The sequence below is a fragment of the Triticum aestivum genome, chromosome 7A (genome assembly GCF_018294505.1).
Source record: "Triticum aestivum cultivar Chinese Spring chromosome 7A, IWGSC CS RefSeq v2.1, whole genome shotgun sequence".
In the NCBI taxonomy this organism is placed as follows: domain Eukaryota; kingdom Viridiplantae; phylum Streptophyta; class Magnoliopsida; order Poales; family Poaceae; genus Triticum; species Triticum aestivum.
The window spans coordinates 593,588,053-593,609,877 of record NC_057812.1 but is presented as its reverse complement, the minus strand read 5'-3'; the positions used below and the strand labels follow the sequence as shown (position 1 = coordinate 593,609,877).

The window sequence follows — 21,825 nt, the reverse complement described above, 5'->3', positions numbered from 1 at the left end:
GGGATGGGAAGTGGCGACGTGGAGGTGTCGGTTAGGGTTTGGTGCCCCCAGGGGGTTATAGGCCAGGGGAGGGAGTGGGCCGGCCTGGCAGGCCACTGGTTGGGCCGAGGTCCAGTTGGCCTGGGGGTTTTCTTTTCCTTTTTTTTGTTAGTTTGTTTTTCTATTTTATTTCTTTTCTTCTTTTCTGTTTTATTAAATTTCGGTGTTTATGAAAACCCAAGTTGCACCTAAAATATTTTTAATACTTATGCCACTACCGCAATTAACTTGGCACCTAATATAAAATCATTTGTAATTGTTTATTATTTTATAATCATTTAATTAATTGTGTTTGCTACTATTTTATTCATTTTGAGTATTTACATATTTTATACAAGTGTGGTTTCTTCTCCATAATTACCTACGCATTAAATGGCACAACCCGAACGTTTTAGTTTTAATATTTGAAAACTTTTACTGTTTACTTGATTTTGAATTTGAATTCTAACCGGTTTCGAACTAACACGAGATTAGCAACAGTAATCGAGGTGACGTGGCATCATTAGCAAAGGTTCACTGTAGGTTAAATGTCCGGGCGTCACAATTCTCCTCCACTACAAGAAATCTCGTCCCGAGATTTAAGAGGGGGTCTAAGGGGGAAAGGTTTGGTTACGAAATTCTAACGAATATTCTCGGTCTTGGTTGCTCCTCTCGAAGTGGTCGATCCATTATATTGATGTCTTTATTTCTCTGGTTCAGGTCATCATGATGAAGTCGGCATCCTTTCTTCGGGGGTTCCATCATACTTACGAATAGGTAACGGAGCAGATCGACAACGACAGAATGCTATAAGGTAATAATCTGGGATTAACCCATGAATGAGCATATGAGTACCTCTCGAGTTTGAACAAATAAAACACATCGAGAGTAAAGTTCGAAGGTACAATAAGAAGTTTCAAGCATCCAGGCAATCGTTCAATGCCTAGTCAGAAGATGAAAGGGGTTTCAAAGCAACAGAATAATTATTGTGTCCGATGCCAGAATTGATGATCTCATCGGGAGGTGGCTCATGAATTACATACGAGTCCATGCGGGAGGAATAACTTTGGGATCAGGGGGTGTACAGAAGAGTCAGGTTTTGATCCTGTGAAATGGTGGGTTATGGGCCCACCATGTGGGTTAAAAGTAGGAAAGGCGACGACGTCTTGCATGATAATGTAAGCTAGGCATGTCAGATGATAGCCTGTCAGTTATGTCGGCAACAATATCAGTACCAAGGGCGAGGGACGAAGAGAACCATTTTCCTGCTCGTTGAACGAGGCGGACCAATAGGCAAAGTTCTCGTCCATCGGCGGTTACCGGAATGTCATCAACAATAGTAACACGGTCTTACTAACAACGTGGTACCACAAGGTTCTTACCTAAGCAGGGAATTATCACTGCTTAGTTAAGTCGGATTACCAGAAAGGTTAAACAAAACAATAGAAAGGAAAATATGATTATCAGAATAATCAGAACAATGGAAAGCAAAATGTGTTTAAACACATATTTCAGGGGTATATCCTTCCCAAGGACAAGTAGAGCAAGATATCCACGACGGGATAGAAAGTAGAAAACCATTTAGGTAAGGGGGAAGGAATCTCATGATATTACCCATACAACAGTGTTAGGATAAGTGATAAATAAAATTTAGCATCGTGCTTCAAATGTTCCTGTTGAAAATCGGAGTACCATTGACATGCTTCGAGATAGCATTGACAGGGTCTTCAGGTGAAGATCCGACTTTAGAAACACGAAGGATCCATCAGGAATAACTTGTAGAATAAGTCTTACAATTTCCTCATGGAAGAATGGCTAAACTTGCTAAAAAGGATACTACAACAATAGGTCCTCCACCCAGGGGGGGTGCTAGGCATGACATCATGTTATCGGGTCATCAAAGGACCAACATCATAACTCTTGGAAAGTTGTCCCAACCATCATATCTGACCGAGATTCAGATCCGGTTGGTGTTAGGATACCTCAGACTTAGGATACCTGAGAAGAAAAGGTGCAACGCAAATTGACGAGATGACATGGTAAGATTCTCGGAGAAATGAACTATGAAGCGATTTCCGTTAACAAGAGTCCATCATTAACCCAAGGAGAGGACAAGGAGGTGTCTGGTGAACTCAACGGCAATTCACCGAGATTCCCAAAAAATGGATTTCCACCATTAAGTGAACAAGGAGATAACATTTGTCAGATCAAATGATATAAGGAAGTATGCTCGAGGAAAACATACACAATTAAACATTGGTTGAAGGGTGCGCCCGAAATATGGGTTGGGTTGCACGACCAATGTCAGAATGGTGATTCAATAATCAATAGCCTAAGAATAAACTTTCGACCATTAACTTCAAAAATAGGGTTGCTAGAAGGAAAGAATCCAAACAACACCGTTCACTTGTTGGAATTAACACGGGGACCAAGAAAGAATGGTGATGGTGAGAAGTATTTCCATGTCAAGAATTCTCAAGAGGTGGAACAAATCTCAGAACATTCTTGACATAAAGGATGGTAATACTCCAAGGTAAAGAAGAACAATTGCAGGATAGCAAGGAACTCAAGGTATAACACCAAACATGAACAAGCTTGTGTTGGTGGGAAGGCAATAAAGTGGTCGATGATAATACAATTCATCGAGGGCAAGGATGGTATTTCTCATCATGAATTCAATTGATATCCTGGATGAACTCAGAATGTTGATGATCACGACACCTTTGTCGCGAGAGTTCATGAAGATGTAATCGATCGGCGACGACATCAAGTCAAAGTAATGATGAAGTGAAAGGTTATTGGAACCAAGGGTACAACACAAACTCGAAATCAAGCTTGATGTTCAAAGCGAAATGATATGACAAGGAAGATCGACGTAAGTCTAGCTCATCATCGAAAGTTGTGCTCCGGAAGAAGGACCGGGTAGCACAGTTAAAATTAGCTCGATAATGATATAGCCGATCAGGCTAGGAACGACTTGAAGGATTAATAAATTTGTAAGCAGTGATGGGTTCAAATACTTGTTGAATCGCAATGCGAACTCGATTCAGTTATCGGTGTCTTTGAGTTTTTAATAACTCAGAGCCCGTGAAAAATTTGAATCAGTGAGAAGGTAGTACTTGATGAACTCATAAAAATTTAGGCAGTTCCATAATAATCTCGAGATACCATGGGGTAATACTCGATGACAGATCGAAGTAGAGGTTGGACTGGGGCATTGCTCTGCAGAAGACAAGTGCTTAAACTTGCACGAGAAATGGTATTTAAAGGAGAACATGGTCGGAACCAAGATTGCAAAAAGGCCAGATCCCAGATATAAGATGATCTTATATCAATGGAATAATTAATTTTAAAAGAAGCTTCGATGAGAAGATGTGTATCGTGTCCATGGGCATGAACACAAAGTTCAAGGTCGACTCCCACTTCCCCAATGCACAACCTTTCATTCACTTCTCGCATTCAATGAAGTTGTAGTGTTGAAATTTTATCTGGCAAAATATCAGAAGAGTACGACTCGTGAAAACTTTCGAGCCCACACATATTAAGGAAGGCATAGGTTCAACCCATCGGGGCATCTTAGAATCATATACCAGAATCTTTAGAAGTAATTAACTCAAGCTCGAAGACATAGCATGGTTGAGAAAGCAGACGATACAATTTACCAAAGGCATTATGTGTCAGAGAAAAGGCTCACAAGGTTATTGAATATGAAGGGCGTTGTCAGATAAAATCCAACAAAGGATCTGGTGGTCCACAAGGGATCTGACGTGAGCATCGGTACTCAACTAGAGGAAGAAAATTATAGAAACAACTGACTAACTCAATTGTCAAATGCAAAGGAATTATGATTTCCAAATCAAGGGATCAGAAGCAATGCTCTGATTAGGGGTGGATAAGTTGAATAGCCTTAGGGTACAATCAAAGACAATTGGATTGGTCGAGAACCAATTCCAGTTAAAAGGATGGCAGCTCAGCCGGAAAATTAATTTATAAGGATCAATGATGATTGCATGTATTCGCAAACATATTGAGTCAACGGACTCAAAATGATAATGACAAGGAATGTCATTAAGACTACGAGACTTATGGGATTAACCATAATGCAAGCAAGCAAGAATTTTAAGAGCCAAAGGCTCCAGAGGATTTTAGGAAGATCGAATATTATTTTAAAGACTTTTGTGAAACACATGAACAACTGGGGATGAGCGGATACTCGGCAAGCGCGAGTAATTATCCGTAGGGGTATTCATGCAGCAAGGAACTACAGGGCAGTAAGCGTAAAGAATTCTCGGAATAACGAAGAGTATTTCAGGACATCTTGTAATAACAAGAGCAACTGGGGATGACAATATGAACGATAGGTGTAAGTAGTTATCCAGAGGGATTTATCGATGGAAGTGAATTGCAAAAGCGATGGCACATAGTCTCGAGAGCACATCGTAGAGTATCTTCGGAATCTTCTGGTTAGCAGACGGTCATCTGAAGTGAGGGGCTCTCCGGGAGAAAGTACTTGCGAGAACCTAAAGTTAGTTTTGTTTTTAGCAAAATCGTTTAACCCGAATAGAAGAGACTTCAGAATCCCAGAGTAAAGATCGAGGAGTAAAAGATCCTAATACCACCCAATGGCGACGTGGGCCCATGGGCCGCACAGCCATGTTAGTAAAAGTTTTTCAACGACTAGACTCGACTTCGGCCAAGGAGTTGGAAAGGGGATTCCTACAGGCAGTCGGCTCTTATACCAACTTGTGACGCCCCCGATTCAATCGTACACTAATCATGCACGCAAACGTGTACGATCAGGATCAGGGACTCACGGGAAGATATCACAACACAACTCTAAAACATAAATAAGTCATACAAGCATCATAATACAAGTCAGGGGCCTCGAGGGCTCGAATACAAGTGCTCGATCATAGACGAGTCAGTGGAAGCAACAATATCTGAGTACAGACATAAGTTAAACAAGTTGCCTTAAGAAGGCTAGCACAAACTGGGATACAGATCGAAAGAGGCGCAGGCCTCCTGCCTGGGATCCTCCTAACTACTCCTGGTCGTCGTCAGCGGGCTGCACGTAGTAGTAGGCGCCTCCGGTGTAGTAGGGGTCGTCGTCGATGGTGGCGTCTGGCTCCTGGACTCCAGCATCTGGTTGCGACAACCAGAAAGAAAGGAAAGGGGGAAAAAGGGGGGAGAAAGCAACCGTGAGTACTCATCCAAAGTACTCGCAAGCAAGGAACTACACTACATATGCATGGATATATGTGTAAGGAGGCCATATCAGTGGACTGAACTGCAGAATGCCAGAATAAGAGGGGGATAGCTAGTCCTATCGAAGACTACGCTTCTGGCAGCCTCCGTCTTGCATCAAGTAGAAGAGAGTAGATCGAAGTCCTCCAAGTAGCATCTCCAAGTAGCAACTCCAAGCATCGCATAGCATAATCCTACCCGGCGATCCTCCCCTCGTCGCCCTGTGGAAAAGCGATCACCGGGTTGTCTGTGGAACTTGGAAGGGTGTGTTTTATTAAGTATCCGGTTCTAGTTGTCATAAGGTCAAGATACAACTCCAAGTCGTCCTATTACCGAAGATCACGGCTATTCGAATAGATTAACTTCCCTGCAGGGGTGCACCAACTTACCCAACACGCTTGATCCCATTTGGCCGGACACACTTTCCTGGGTCATGCCCGGCCTCGGAAGATCAACACGTCGCAGCCCCACCTAGGCAAAACAAAGAGGCCAGCACGCCGGTCTAAACCTAAGCGCACAGGGGTCTGGGCCCATCGCCCATAGCACACCTGCACGTTGCGAGGGCGGCAGGAAGCAGACCTAGCCTAGCAGGCGTTCTAGTCCAATCCGGCGCGCGCCACTCCGTCGCTGATGTCTGAAGTGCTTCGGCTGATACCACGACGCCGGGATACCCATAACTAGTCCCACGTAGATGGTTAGTGCGTATAGGCTCGTAGCCAACTCAGATCAAATACCAAGATCTCGTTAAGCGTGTTAAATATCCGCGAACGCCGAACAGGGCCAGGCCCACCTCTCTCCTAGGTGGTCTCAACCTGCCCTGTCGCTCCGCCACAAAGTAACAGTCGGGGGCCGTCGGGAACTCAGGCCCACCACTACCTGGATGGAGCCACCTGCCCCTTCAGCCCCCATCTCCAAACAGTATCACCAGTAATGTAACAGTGTAAAGTATATAGTATATGCCCGTGATCACCTCCCGAAGTGATCACAGCCCAGTAGTATAGCATGGCAGACGGACAAGAGTGTAGGGCCACTGATGGAACACTAGCATCCTATACTAAGCAGTAGGATAGCAGGTAATGGTAACAACAGTAGTAGCAAGGACAGGCTATGCATCAGGATAGGAATAACGGAAAGCAGTAACATGCTACACTACTCTAATGCAAGCAGTATAGAGAAAAGAGTAGGCGATATCTGGTGATCAAAGGGGGGGGGCTTGCCTGGTTGCTCTGGCAAGAAGGAGGGGTCACCAACACCGTAGTCGAACTGGGGGTCGCCGGCAGTCTCGGGGTCTATCGGAAAGAAGTAACGGAGAGGGAACACAATAAATAACAGAGCAATCAAAGCATCACAAAATATAACAAGGCAATACGCGGTGTTCGGTGTGCCCTAACGCGGTAGTAGGTGATACCGGTGAAGGGGGGAAAACATCCGGGAAAGTATTCCCGGCGTTTCGTGTTTTCGGGCAAAGGAGCCGGAGGGGGAAAGTTGCGAGTTCGATAGGTTAGGGGTGTGTGGCGGACGAACGGACTGCGTATCCGGATTCGTCTCGTCGTTCTGAGCAACTTTCATGTTGAAAATATTTTAATCCGAGTTACGGATTAAAAGATATAATTTTCTAAAGATTTTATTAATTTCTGGGATTTAATTAATTATTTAATTAATTTGAAAATGATTTAATGACATCAGCATGATGTCATGCTGACATCAGCAGTCAACAGAGTTGACTGGTCAACCTGACATGTGGGTCCAGTGGGACCCACCTGTCATTCTCTGTTTAGGTTAATTATAGATTAGTTAATTTAATTACTATTTAATTAACCTAATTAGCTAATTAAATTAATTAAACCAGATTAGTTAACTTAATTAATTCATTAGATAATTAATTAATTAATAATTAATCTTATTAAATCATTTTTATATCATTTTTGTTTTATTTTATTCCCTTTTTTAAAGGTTATGGGACGTGGGCCCCTGTAGTCAGTGGCACACAGGGCCATAGCGGGTCGGGCGCTACGGGCGAAGCCCCAACCCGATTGGGCGCTGGCCCAGGCGAACGGTGGGGGGGGGGTGCGGGCGACGGGCGCAGGCCGGCGCGAGATTGCGGCGGCAGGGCGGTGCGTGGCGGGGTGGGAGCAGGGGGAACGACGGCGCGACAGTGGGGGGCTACGGCCATGGCCGGGCGCCAGCTGCAGGCGGAGCCGGCGAGGTCAGAGGCGGAGCGGGGGCACGGCGAGTTGGACGGGGCGAGTGGGCGCGTTCACGAGGAGGGGCGAGCAAAGGCGGGAGCGCCGTCGCGCGCGCGTAGTCGACGCGGGCGGCGGGCGACACACAGGGGCGGCAGAGGCGAGGGCCGCCGCGGTAAGGTGCTAGGCGGGGGAAGGAGGACCGGGGTCCTCACCGTCCGTTGGAGGGAAGGGGGCGTCGAGGCGCGATGGTGACCGGTGAGGAGGAGGACGAGGAGGCGATCCGGCGACGGCGACGGGGCGGCGTTGAGGCGAGGGAGATCCAGTTCAGGGGGGGGGCGCCGCACAGTCCAGTGGACGCCATGGCCGCGGGGAGGAGGGCTCTGGCGTGGTGGCATCGCGGGGGAGGACAGAGGCGCGGCGGGGGAGCGACCGGTGACGGAGCCCAGCGGCGGGGCGCGGGGTCGGGCGCCGGACGGCACGGCCGTTGCCCCGATCCAGAGGGGATCGAGGAGTGGGTGAGCGAGGGGAGTGGGGATGGGAAGTGGCGACGTGGAGGTGTCGGTTAGGGTTTGGTGCCCCCAGGGGGTTATAGGCCAGGGGAGGGAGTGGGCCGGCCTGGCAAGCCACTGGTTGGGCCGAGGTCCAGTTGGCCTGGGGGTTTTCTTTTCCTTTTTTTTGTTAGTTTGTTTTTCTATTTTATTTCTTTTCTTCTTTTCTATTTTATTAAATTTCGGTGTTTATGAAAACCCAAGTTGCACCTAAAATATTTTTAATACTTATGCCACTACCGCAATTAACTTAGCACCTAATATAAAATCATTTGTAATTGTTTATTATTTTATAATCATTTAATTAATTGTGTTTGCTACTATTTTATTCATTTTGAGTATTTACATATTTTATACAAGTGTGGTTTCTTCTCCATAATTACCTACGCATTAAATGGCACAACCCGAACGTTTTAGTTTTAATATTTGAAAACTTTTACTGTTTACTTGATTTTGAATTTGAATTCTAACCGGTTTCGAACTAACACGAGATTAGCAACAGTAATCGAGGTGACGTGGCATCATTAGCAAAGGTTCACTGTAGGTTAAATGTCCGGGCGTCACAGCTCGGTCATTCTTGGTCAAGCTTGGATCGCCTCTCCCTGCGAGGAGGCGACTCGACGTCTTCTTCATCACTTGAGTCGTCACTTTCTTCGTCCCCTTCACCGTCAGAATACCATTCGCCACTGTCGCCACCGCTCGCCTCTCCTTCCAGGTCTTGCTCTTGCTCTTTGTTGGGCATTGAATACATTTCGATAAGAGCCTGGAAGAAAGCAGGAAGAATAGAGTCAGTCAATGCAGTATAGGCATCTGCGCGAGTGAATTCAGATTACAATCAAAGCTCAGAATCGGACCTTCTCTGGTACATGAGACTGGTCGAATGGAGGAACTCTCCTGGCTCCCCTGGGGTTGTCCTTGTTTCCGGTCATGTCCGACAGCCACTTCTCCAGTGTGTCGTCATCGACCTCCTCCGGGTGAATCCGAGTGGAGTCGTCAAGACCCGAATACATCCACATCGTATGGTCTCGGGCTTGAAGAGGCTGGATGTGCCACTGAAGGAAAACCTCCAAGAGATCCATACCGGTGACCCCGTCACGGATAAGCTGGACCACTCGTTCGACTAGCACCCTAACCTGCGCCTTCTCCTCCGGGATCACCTTCAAAGAGGAGGGTTTCCTCACTCGGTCCATGGTAAAAGGAGGGAGGCCAGTCGACTGCCCTGGCGTCGGCTGGTCTTTGCAGTAAAACCAGGTCGACTGCCATCCGTGAACCGAGTCGGGAAGAATCATGGCTGGAAAGGAACTTTTCCCTCTCATCTGAACACCAAGACCCCCACACATCTGAATCACTTGTGTTCTCTCGTCACTCGGATTGGCCTTTTTCACCGTCTAAGAACGACAGGTGAAAATGTGCTTGAAAAGACCCCAGCGAGGCCGACAACCCAAGAAATTCTCGCACAAAGACACGAAAGCAGCGAGATACACGATTGAGTTGGGAGTGAAGTGGTGGAGTTGTGCCCCAAAGAAATTCAGAAATCCCCGAAAGAAAGGGTGAGGAGGCAAGGAAAATCCACGGTCGACGTGGGTGGCAAGGAGAACACGCTCACCCTCCCGAGGTTGTGGCTCGGACTCCTTCCCTGGAAGCCGCGCCGATCCATGGGGGATCAGCCCTCCTTCGGCTAGGTAGTCGAGGTCTTCTTGGCGGATCGCCGAGCGGATCCAGTCGCCCTGGATCCAGCCCTTCGGCAGGCCGGCTCGCAAGGAAGATCCACCCCGACTGGTCGCCTTCCCCTTCGCCTTTGCCGTCACCTTCTTCGCCCGCTCCAGAGCCGCTATCTTCTCCTTCCCCATCGTCGCCGGCGAGACGCGTACGGAGCGGCGGCGCTGGGGCGAGAGCGAGCGTGACGAAGAAGCCTGAAGAGGAGAAGAGGAAATGGGAACACACTGTTCAAGAAACCCCGGTCCGGCGCCTTATATGAGGTCGCTTCCGAGTGGCTGACTGGTAGGCCCGGGCGGTCCTGTCAAATCCCATAACAATCGCGCGCGCGATATGTGGCGAAAAAGGTGGCACGGAGATCGAGGCGGCTCCACCCTATCCCATCCGATTACTGCGGCCTCCCCCGTCACGCGCGCTTCCCAAAATTCGAATCCCACTAAAACTGCGGGCAGCAGAACAACTTGTCAGACGGAAGATCTCCTCCACGCCGTCACTCGGAGCCTTTCAAGTAAAGAAACTCACTCGACAAAAAACTAAGAATGGATCAAGGCGACTGAAAAGGAAGTTGCTATCGTCACTCAGGTTCATTGATCCGAAACAAGATATGCTCATGGCATGAAAAATGAGTCAGAGAAGTTCTCAACTCCTTCCCCACTCAAACCTCGATCCATTCGGGGGCTAATGATGAAGATATGTACCTAGGGTAGGGTCATGGACCTGTCCCAACTGCCCTACTCAAGGACATCTCTAGAATAAATCACCTTTTAATCGACTTGGAGGTGTTCCACTCGACAGACTCGAAGACACTCGACCAAGAAGCAATCGCTCGACCAAGATCCAACCACTCGACGGCCAGGAGACCTAAAGGCACTCCACACGCTAACTGTCGGTTATTAAGTAGCTTTTATGGTCATCATAACACTTTATTAGGGGCGTTACCACTAACGCCTGACCTTAATGTATTTAAAACCCTGCACAACTGAGGGCCGGAGGGGTCCGGCGAACTCTATATAAGCCACCCCCTCCTCAGTGTAAAGGGTTCGCACCCCTGTAATTCATACACGCATAATCCAGTCGACCGCCTCCGGGCTCCGAGACGTAGGGCTATTACTTCCTCCGAGAAGGGCCTGAACTCGTAAACCTCGTGTGCTTACAACTACTCCATAGCTAAGATCTTGCCTCTCCATACCTACCCCCTACATTATTGTCAGACTTAGAACCACGACAGTCGCCGCAGGAGACGAAAGACGAACAGGGGAGACAGAGAGAGTCGTGGTTGTCGGGGCTTGAGCTGCAGGACTGGATGGAGAGTAGGGGAAGGAGGAGTAGAGTTACCTGAGGGAAGTCCTTTGTCCTCGTCGGACTTGTTGCTGGCGACACCGCGTCCGTCCGCTCGTGCACCGTCGTGTGTGCCCGGAGGAAGCCGCAGGTCCTCGCGCGTCCCTTGCCGTGACTCGCGTGCATGGTGGCGGCATGTGACTCGCGAATCCCGAGATTATAGGATGTGCCCGTGATTTGTTTTCTATGTGCCCGTGATTTGTTTCCTAATTGGCCAGCGTGGGATTTTTGTGTTTTTCTCCGCGGTGGAGTATGGTCAGTCAAAGTAAATTGCTAAATGTACACACATAGCAGATTAGGTTAAGGCTAGCTGTTGATTGAGTTTAGTGGATCTAACCAGACGGCGGTAATGGGTCCGTGTACAATTTGTAGGGTGCGTTTAAAGAAGACAATGTTTGATCTTTTATAAATAGTGTAGAAGTTGTAGATTAGTGGATCTAATCAGACCACGATAATTGGTCCGTGTACGATTTATAGGGTGCATTTAAAGAAGATAATATTTGATCTTTTATAAATAGTGTAGATGTAGATGTAGATAGAAAAGCTGGCCTGCTAGCGGGCTGGGCGGAGCGAGCATACCGAGAGGAATGTTTTTATGGCATGCACGCTAAGTGTTGATTCATGTTCAATGTGTTGAATTTTGCTCCAAAAAAAGTTCAATGTGTTGCGTTCTCTATAAACCATTTTCCGTGACGATATTAGTAGCCTTGACACTTCGTTAAAAATAAAAAAAACTCCTATGTTTTGTAACACACATGTTTGAATGTTCTATTCTCGCTCAAATTTGAAGCTTTTTGGAGTGCCTATTCTTTTTACACAAAAATATACATAGGGAAAACACTCAAGAATGTTTGTCTAAAAAAATTAAAAAAAACTTTACTCTTAAAACTAAACGGTTCACCCTGGTGAAAATGCACTTAGAAGCAGAATGACACATTCGGAGAGGCTCCCTACTACACTCGCTAGGTGCGAATTAATCATTAAAGATGTACTAGCTAAGTGTCCGTGTGTTGCCACGGACTAACAAATATATATATACAAAGAGAAAATTCATGTGACATGAGAGTCAAAGGCCATTTTTATGGGATGATATCTCATGGTCATGATCTAATAGGTACATACATCTCGTCATTGTCTTTCTTCCACACTCCATGTCTGAGCTACCACGCGACACTCGACTTCCTTCTCCCACCATGCATGCTTTTATCTCCTATTTCTCCTACCTCTACCTTGCACGACAGTACCAAGTTTCTTGTCCAACTATCATAATCTTCTCCGGTAGGGCACCCCCTTAGATTATTACTGACTTGTACATGTTGCAAATAAGATCAACGAAAATGGATACTAAATTTCTGATGAGAAATGAGAATTCAGGGCAATATCTTCCCAAGAAAATAATAATTTCAAGACAATCTTTTTATACCTTCTGTCAACATTGGGACACACATTCCACGCAATAAGCATGCAATGATGTTGATACTTGATTAATTGTCAATATATGTCTATAGTAAAGATAACTTTACTCAAAACATGTTTTTCTAAGAAGGAAGGATAATTCATATTAGAAAAAAAATAAAGGTTTGGGTTCATCCCACCAATGTTTCTCTTGTGCAACTCATCTCCGCACCTGCTCACGAGATTGGCGTGTCTCGAGCACACCACTCCCACACACCCTCACAAGAGCGGCACAACCAATCTCTGAGTGCCACTGACACACATGCATGGAGCGCTCACTCCAAGCCTGACTATACACATTCCCACAGTAGCCGAATTCAAAGAGAATCAACGGGGCATCATCCACTGCTTTCTCAGGGTCCTATTCATCATGAAATCATAGACCAAGATATTCCTCCCATCCATTTTTTAGGGAAAGGATTTTTCTCGATGTTCCTCTCATCTTCATGGTAGTAATAACCTAAAAACGCCACCAGTCAACTCCGAAGAACATGCAACATTGTGAGAGTCAAAGTCATGGTCAGTCAACTCCGTCAAGAATTTCAAATTATGTGCTATCCAATACGTACTTGTTGCCGATGGAACGACCACATGGATAGCTCCTACAATCTTCATGCAGGTTGCACAAAATTACGCCATAGGAGGTTTCAAACCTTCAATGGGTCACCCTTGGCCATCCAGCCGGTGGTTTTCCATCCTTCCTTACGCCTGACGTCTTGTGGAACCAGGCGCATCCCAGATCCATCGCCTTCCATTCAGGTCGCCACACAGAGGGGAAAAATAGAGTAGGCGGTGGCGCGGAGGAGGAGGCGGTGGTTTTCTATGTCACTGGTGTTTGTGTAGTTGTGCGTTGGAACTTCACAACGTGGGGAGGACGAGGAAATGGGAGAGCAGATTGTCGATGGTGGCATGGGAAAAAGAACGCGGTCTGGGGAGGGGGTCGGTGGCTAGAACTTTGGAAAGGAAGGAAACTTGATTGTGTTTCCCTTTATTTTGTATATGGAAGTTATCGTATGGTTCATGTATGGCAACAAGTCCTATAAAAGAGAACCAAGGATTGATTGATGATTGTGTTTTATTTCATATGGAAACCGATCTGTCGGGGCTACATGTAAGTGCATTGTGACTAAGGAAGGATCAATAGATTGAATTAGATTAGAAAAAAACCAGCAGGAGGGTGGAGTTATTAATTAAGAGAAAAGTCAGTAGTGGGAGGTGGGATGAAATAAAACCGGACGAAAAAAAGTCAGTAGTGGGAGGTGGTAGTCTCCGTCGGCCAATTTTCATCCAACCTCCACTGGTTTTTTTCGTCCTAAAAAAATCTATGAAATTTCGTAGGTTAACCAGGGACAACTCCCACCTCCCAGGTTTTTTTCCGTCTCACCTTCCATGATATTTTTTTGTACCTCGTCCCACCTCACACTGAGCCACCAAGAACCGCAAAAACCGCCTACCTTAGCCAAATCAACAAATCTCTCTCATTAATGCAATTTTCTTTAGGAAACAAATAATAGATTCTTTCCTACCTTAGCCAAATCAACAGATCTCTTTCATTAATGCAATTTCCTTTAGCAAACAAATAATAGATTCTTTCCTACCTTAGCCAAATCAACGGATCTCTCCCATTAATGCAATTTGCTTTAGGAAACAAATAATAGATTCTTTCCTACCTTAGCCAAATCAACGGATCTCTCTCATTAATGCAATTTTCTTTAGGAAATAAATAATAGATTCTTTCCTACCTTAGCCAAATCAACGGATCTCTTTCTTTAATGCAATTTGCTTTAGCAAACAAATAATAGATTCTTTCCTACCTTAGCCAAGTCAACGGATCTCTCCCATTAATGCAATTTGCTTTAGGAAACAAATAATAGATTCTTACCTACCTTAGCCAAATCAACGGATCTCTCTCATTAATGCAATTTTTCTTTAGGAAACAAAGAATAGATTCTTTCCTACCTTAGCCAAATCAACGGATCTCTTCCATTAATGCAATTTGCTTTAGCAAACAAATAATAGATTCTTTCCTACCTTAGCCAAATCAACGGATCTCTCCCATTAATGCAATTTGCTTTAGGAAACAAATAATATATTCTTTCCTACCTTAGCCAAATCAGCGGATCTCTCTCATTAATGCAATTTTTCTTTAGGAAACAAAGAATAGATTCTTTCCTACCTTAGCCAAATCAACGGATCTCTTCCATTAATGCAATTTGCTTTAGCAAACAAATAATAGATTCTTTCCTACCTTAGCCAAATCAACGGATCTCTCCCCGGTTCGCTGGGCGCGTTTCGGTGGGTGGGCGTGGGGATGGGGGTAATTTGATGGAAAAAAACCGGTTGAAAATAAACCGGTTGAAAGTGGGGGGGACTATTCAACCAATTCGTCCATTAGGAATAGAGATTTGGTAGTTTGCATTAAGCTCAGCCAGACCGCTGGATGCATTTTTTTCGTCTGTTTGCTTGCACGAGTTTCATCTGCATCTTGGTCCGCACAAAACTTAATGCACCTTTAAGCTTAGCCCTGGAGGAAAGATCAAATCTCCCGTTTCTAACGAGCCAGACCCGAGCGATGGGTGGCTCTGTGATGCGAGCTAGGTGGGTTTGCACGTGTTCTGTTTCACTCACCTTCCTTAATCCACATAACATAATCATGTCTAATTTACACAGTGGTGTTTCGATTCGGAATAGGCTCTACACGGAAAATATGCGCATCGACATTGTGATTCCATTCAGGCGATCAGTTCCTAATTTTGTGAACTGAAAATCTTCAAATTTGTGTTCATGTTTAGTGCTTTTTTAGACAATTCTCGACAAATTCTTCACACACAGTCGACCGTTTGAAGTTTCCTTTCATTACTAGCCTCATCTCGCTGTTTCATACGACTTCACTGTTGTACGTTTTCAACGGGCGTAGACGAATAGATTCACATCTCCTACTGCATTGCACTAATGTGCTCATGCGTGCATGTTATGAGCCGATAGCAATTGAAGTTTTCATACACGACTAGCTTTATCTTGTTTTTCACACGACTTGCGTGTTGTAAGTTTTTCTATTTTCAACTGTCATAGACGAGTAGAACTACTAGACTGCAGTAATATGTTCAAGTGTGCATGCTATGAACTGATGAATTTGGGCAAAATCTTTGCACAGAGTAGATCGCTTGAAATTATGTTTCACCACTAGCTTCACCTTGCTATTTCACACGGGGAAATGTCAGGTGCTCCCATCCTTGGGGTGCTCCCCATGCTCCAACATCAAAAAATCAATTTCAAATGTTTCAAAAATTCTGGAAAAAAATCTGAATGTTCACAAGGAATGTTACTACAACCTCTAAAAATTTCAGGTTCAAACTGAAAATGTACACTGAGAAAGAAAAAAGACAAATTCAGATGTGAATAGTGTCAAATGTTGCTTTTGTCTTTTTATGCCACTATTCATGCTAGATTTCACTTTTTTTTCTTAATGTTCATTTAGAGTTTGGACCTGAAATTTGTAGGAGTTGTAGTCACATTCCAAGTGAACATTCATGGTTTTAAAAAAAAAACATTTAGAATTGATTATTTTTTAAAAGTTAGAACATGGGGAGCGCCCCAAGGATGGGAGCACCTGATATTTTCCCTATTTCACATGGCTTACGTGTTGTACATTTTGTGCTTCGACGATCATAAGTGAGTAGAACTACATCTCCCTCTAGATTGCACTAACATGTTCATATGTGCATGTTACGAACCGGTGAATTTTGGCAAAATCTTCGCACACGCTCGACCGGTTGAAGTTTTCTTTCACCACTAGTTTCATTTTGTTGTTTCATACGACTTTCGTGTTTTACATTTTTTGTTTCGCCGGTCGTAGACGAGTAGAACAACGTCTCCCTACTCACTGCACAAACATGTCACACATGGACGTCAGTCTACTGGAAAATAATTTGCACCCATTTGATTTTGTGGCCGTTGGATGAGCACCCGAGGGCTGCCAAGCCGGCCTTTCTCTTCTTTTTAACACATGTTTTCATGTGAGGTAAGTTCACCACATGGATAAGGGGTGAGGTTAATAATTCGCGTGCACGTAATCAGACATCAAACATGTTGCATCTGGGGAGAAAATACTTTATCACTTCCTCCGTAAACTAATATAAAAGTGTTTAGAAACGCACTTATATTTCTTTACAGAGGGAATATTAAACAACCATGTGCATGTTTCTTCTTATTAAGATTGGGAAGAATGCAACAAAGCAGTGTTGTAAAACATGGTTTTTAGTCTGTATTCACTCAACCAGACACAACTGACTCACAAATGCGAATACACCAAAATGATGTAGACGCGAATATACCAGAATGATGCAGACTACCAAACACACCCTCAAGATCCCGAAAAAGAGGTCTGTCGTCAGTACTGTATACGGATCTTGGGATGCAGGGCCGGCCCATAGGCCGGGCAAACGGGGCGCCCGCCCTGGGCCTCCGGAAGGCAGGGGCCCCAGCCCAGGTATTATTGCCTCTAGTAGTCGGTCGATCTTTCCCGTTCAGCGAGAGTAAAGAGGGCCCGTTCAGCGTCGGTCGATCTTTCCCGTGCTCCTCGTTTCCTCTTCCCCAAATCGAGACTCCCAAAACAGCGCCGCGCCGCCGCCGTTCCCGTGCCGTATCCGATTCCAAGATCGCCGCCGGCCATTAATGGAGATTAAAGGCGCCAATCCACTCCCCAATCGACTCCCCTTCGTTCTTCAACGTTCTGCTCGTTCCCCATCAGCTGGACGTTGGAGAGGAGACGGTGCGTGTTCTTCTTTTCTTCCCCTCCATAACCCCGTTCCTCCTTTCAGTTAAATAGAGGTGCCCTCCCCCTCTGACGACTCCACATCTTTCTTCTTATCTTCTGCTCTTCAGACTTGAGCGGATCTAAGTTTGAGTGCTTGGGAGAACTGCTGAACTGGAGAAGGAGGGGTGTTCTGTTCTCGTTCGTGCTGACTGCAACCTGCGGATCTGCTGATTTGGCCACCTACATCCACATTCAGGTGCATTTGTTCCCTGTTTTAATCTTTTTATATGCTGCTTGTTCTTGTTTAGTGAGATGTCCTCTAGAAAGCATTTATCTGGTAGTGCCAAAAGGAAGAGAAAGAAGGAAAAAGATGAAGAGGTAAAATCCCTAAAAGGATCACTTAAGAATTTTTTCAGACCTGCTAGTTCTTCTAGAGATCCCCTGGAATTGGCCATAGTATGTGTTGAAGAACAACCAGCTGAAAATACAAATTCTATTGATGATGATATGAATGGCGGTAATAGCAATTCCAGTGAGCAAGAAAATGTAACTCATTCACCAAATTCTGAATCACCGGGTGTTGATAAACAACAACCATTCACTGTTGATATTTTTGATTCACAAAACTGGGATAATCTGGATGATAAGGCTAGAGATATTTTAGTTGAGAAGGGTCCCGTAAGAAATGATGATATTGTGTTCCCTCCGGATAGTAACTCTAGACATTTTTCAAAATCTTATTATTCGAGAAAGTTGAGCAATGGAGAGGTACATGACAGGAAATGGTTGGTTTACTCTGAACATGCTAACAAAGTGTACTGCTTTTGTTGCAAGCTTTTCAAATCCCATAGCAACAAGAGTGCGTTAGCAGGTAATGGATTGAGTGATTGGAAGCATCTTAGCGAGAGGCTTAAAGAACATGAAAATGGTGTAGAGCATATTAAAACCATGAACACTTGGAATGAGTTAAAAGTTAGACTAGCCAAAAATAAAACCATTGATAAGGATTTGCAGCAGCAAATCAATAAGGAGAAAGAACGTTTGAGACAAGTGTTAGTGAGATTAGTAGCCATTGTTAAATATCTTGGTAAACGTAGCTTGGCTTTTCGTGGATCTAGTGAGAAACTTTACCAACACAATAATGGTAATTTTTTGGCATGTGTAGAGATGATTGCTGAATTTGATCCAATAATGCAAGAACATCTTAGACGAATTCAAAATGATGAAATTTATCATCACTATCTCAGCCACAAAATTCAGAATGAGTTGATTTCTCTATTGGCCTCTAGTGTTACTAGTTCTATCTTACAAATTATTAAAGAGGCTAAATATTTCTCCATAATTCTTGATTGTACTCCGGATGTTAGCCATCAAGAACAAATGACCCTAATTATTCGATGTGTTAACATGTCAAATAAGAAAATAAAAATAGAAGAATTTTTTATGGAATTTTTGACAGTGGATGACACTTCTGGTTTGGGTCTTTTTAATGTACTTCTTGACGCAATAGATTCATATGGCTTAAATATTGATAATGTAAGGGGCCAAGGCTACGATAATGGTTCCAACATGAAAGGAAATAAACAAGGGGTACAAAGTCGTTTACTTGAAAAAAATCCAAGAGCTCTATATATGCCATGTGCGTGTCATAGCCTCAATCTTACTTTGTGTGATATGGCAAATTCTTGCAGTAAAGCTATATCCTTCTTTGGAATTGTGCAACGAATTTATATTTTATTTTCAAGTTCCACTAAAAGATGGAAGTTTTACTTGATCATATTCCTAGTTTAACTGTGAAAGGTTTGTCTAATACTCGGTGGGAGAGTCGAATCAAAAGTGTGAAAGCTATTAGATATCAAGCTCCACAATTAAGGCTAGCTTTGTCTGAGTTATCTAAAATTTGTGATGATGCCAAGTCAAAGAGCGACGCAAATAATTTATTTGATGCACTTGGTAGTTTTGAGTTTTTACTTGGCATGGTTATTTGGCATGATATTATTTGCTATAAACATGGTGAGTAAGAAGTTGCAGTCCGCATCTATGTGTGTCGACTCTACCTTGCAGCAAATTGAAGGCGTAATGCAGTTTATTGATAAGTATAGAGATGAAGGATTTGCATCTTGTTTGACTATCGCCAAAGGTCTTGCAGTTGATATGGGCATAGAACCATCATTTCCAATAAAACGTAATGTTACTAGGAAGAAACAATTTGATGAACCTAATAACGATGAAGAAGTTCTAAAAGCTGAGAAGGCGTTCGAAGTTAATTACTTCTTAGTTCTGGTTGATATTGCAAATGTCTCTCTGAAAACTAGATTCAAAGAACTCAAAGTGTTCAAAAGTATATTTGGTTTCTTACTTAGCTCAAAAGACATGAAGTTATTGAATGATGTTGAACTACGCAAATGTTGTGCTAAGTTCGTAGAAACATTTTCACGAAATGGTTCATGCGATGTTGAGTTAGATGATCTTTTTTCCGAATTAAGACTGCTGCAAATGACCTTACCAGAATCAGGTTTGCCATTGCATGCTATGGAGATTTTTGAGTTTGTTAGAGATATTGACTGTTTTCCAAATGTTTTAATTGCTTATCGAATTCTGTTCACTGTACCAATGACCGTAGCATCAGCAGAGCGTAGCTTTTCAAAGTTGAAATTGTTAAAGAACTATTTGAGGTCAACAATGTCACAAGAAAGATTAAATGGTCTTGCTACTTTATGTATTGAGAAAGATAAGTTGGATGAAATAAATGTTGATGCAATAATCGATGACTTTGCTTCTAGAAGTGTTAGACGAATTTCCAAGTTCTAGTATAGACGTGAATTTCTCAGTTTGCTTTACTATGCCTTAAGCAGGAATGTTTGGAAGAAATGAGTCCGGGTGAAGATTTTTGGAGTGAAGAACATGGCCAATTGGGGAGAGGATCTAGAAACAAATGTAAGATCGTGCCTAACTTTTTATCTCATGGTAACACAAAAGATCTAAGTAGCAACCTGTTTTGACAACAATTTTTGTTTCGCAGGGCAAAATGAAGTCTCCATTAAAATTTAGAAATGCAAGCTTTTGTCGAACTACATCATTTCATTACTATCATGGTGTAGTTCACTTATCAATAAATAATTTGTATTGTCAGTTTTGGAGTACAATTTAAGATCATCAGACTATGCTATGTACTGGATATTATTTTGCTTTTGAAATATAAATATTTTGAGCTTTGGAGTAAACACAAGGGCCCCTTATTGCTGTCTTGCCCCTGGGCCCCGTATATCTATGGGCCGGCCCTGTTGGGATGGCATTATGCCCATTGCCCTCCTATTCAAGCATGGACCAGATCGGGGTATTTTGGTAGGCCGTTGCTGAATCCACCCGTTCATTCATTCCAAGCGTGCCGTCCAGCAAGCAAAACGTCGGATAGTCACGTGGTTAGGTGTGACCCTCCACGCAGCAAAAACGGCCAGGAGGTCTTAAACGCGGCAAATCCCTCGCGACGAAGCAAACCACACGCGAGGAGGCCCGAAACGGAAATCAAGCCTCCTTTTCTCCTGGCTTGGCATGGCATGCACGCAACTCGGACGGCCGGATCCGACGCCCCCGGGGCCATCCGACGGCCGGGGCTCGCAGAAAGGAACGTCGGTTCGTGCAAAAAGGCTCCAGCCAGACGTGCGGCGAGTCGTGCAACGACTCCTCCAAGCAAGCGAGCGCGTGCCGTTGCTTCCATGCTAAGTTTCTTTCCGTGCGCTAAGCTTCGATCACCAATTCACCATGGTACATAACCAGTTTTTTTAAGGTTTGTTTCATCTGCTACCAAACTAAACCCTTAAAAACTGCTCGGCTTCGATGTTATCATCGGATGACAGTGCAGGCCTAGCTGTGGAGACAGATGGACACAGGAGCCGTTGGTTTGTTTGTTACAACTTGCAACCGTCTGTACATAAAATCCAAAACCCAATACTCCCGGCAGCACTTTATTAATTGCAAAATGGCACGGGGATCGAGTCGGAAGGCACCAGAACAGCAGAGAAGAGGACAAGGATCCCATTACGGCAAACCCCGGGGACCAGATCGAGTAAACTGCCACCGCTCGATTAGTCGGTAATGATCCCCCATAGAGATTCCCCTAGTTTAGGAAACTTTGCTAATACCCCCCTGGATCCTCCCTCGCCTCGCCTCGCCCGCTCTTCCCACCTCATCGGCCAACCCAGCCAGACCAGACCCAGGCGGGCGCCCCACTGTCTCTCCTCTCCTCCTCGGTATTCTATTCCTCTCCCGATTTCGCCTCGCCATTCCCCCCTCCAATCCGCCCGGCGACGCCGCGCGCGCGCACGCGGGGTCCGACTCCTACGGCGCCGGCGACAACCCGGTGCTAGGGCTCCGGTGACCTAGGCCCTGCCCCGGGCGATCGCGGGGGGAGATCCATGTCCGCGGACACGCCGCCGCTCCCGCCGCCCGCGCCGCCGCTCGGCGCGCTGGATCCCGAGCCGGAGCCCGCGCAGCCGCTCGAGCCCCCCGAGGTGATGCACAAGACGAGGGCCGTTGACTTCCTCGGCCGCCGCACCCCCATCGT

The 21,825-nt window shown here is 44.9% G+C and overlaps 1 protein-coding gene across 1 annotated transcript in view; it reads left to right on the top strand.

Annotated features, from left to right (window-relative positions):
• Positions 1-21,456: 21,456 nt before the first annotated feature.
• The window catches only part of LOC123148497 (ubiquitin carboxyl-terminal hydrolase MINDY-2), a gene marked incomplete in the record, with an annotated part of 6,998 nt that continues 6,629 nt past the window's right edge, over positions 21,457-21,825 (top strand). The window contains 1 exon segment of the mRNA XM_044567922.1: positions 21,457-21,825. Within this exon segment, the coding sequence (XP_044423857.1) occupies positions 21,677-21,825 (149 nt within the window).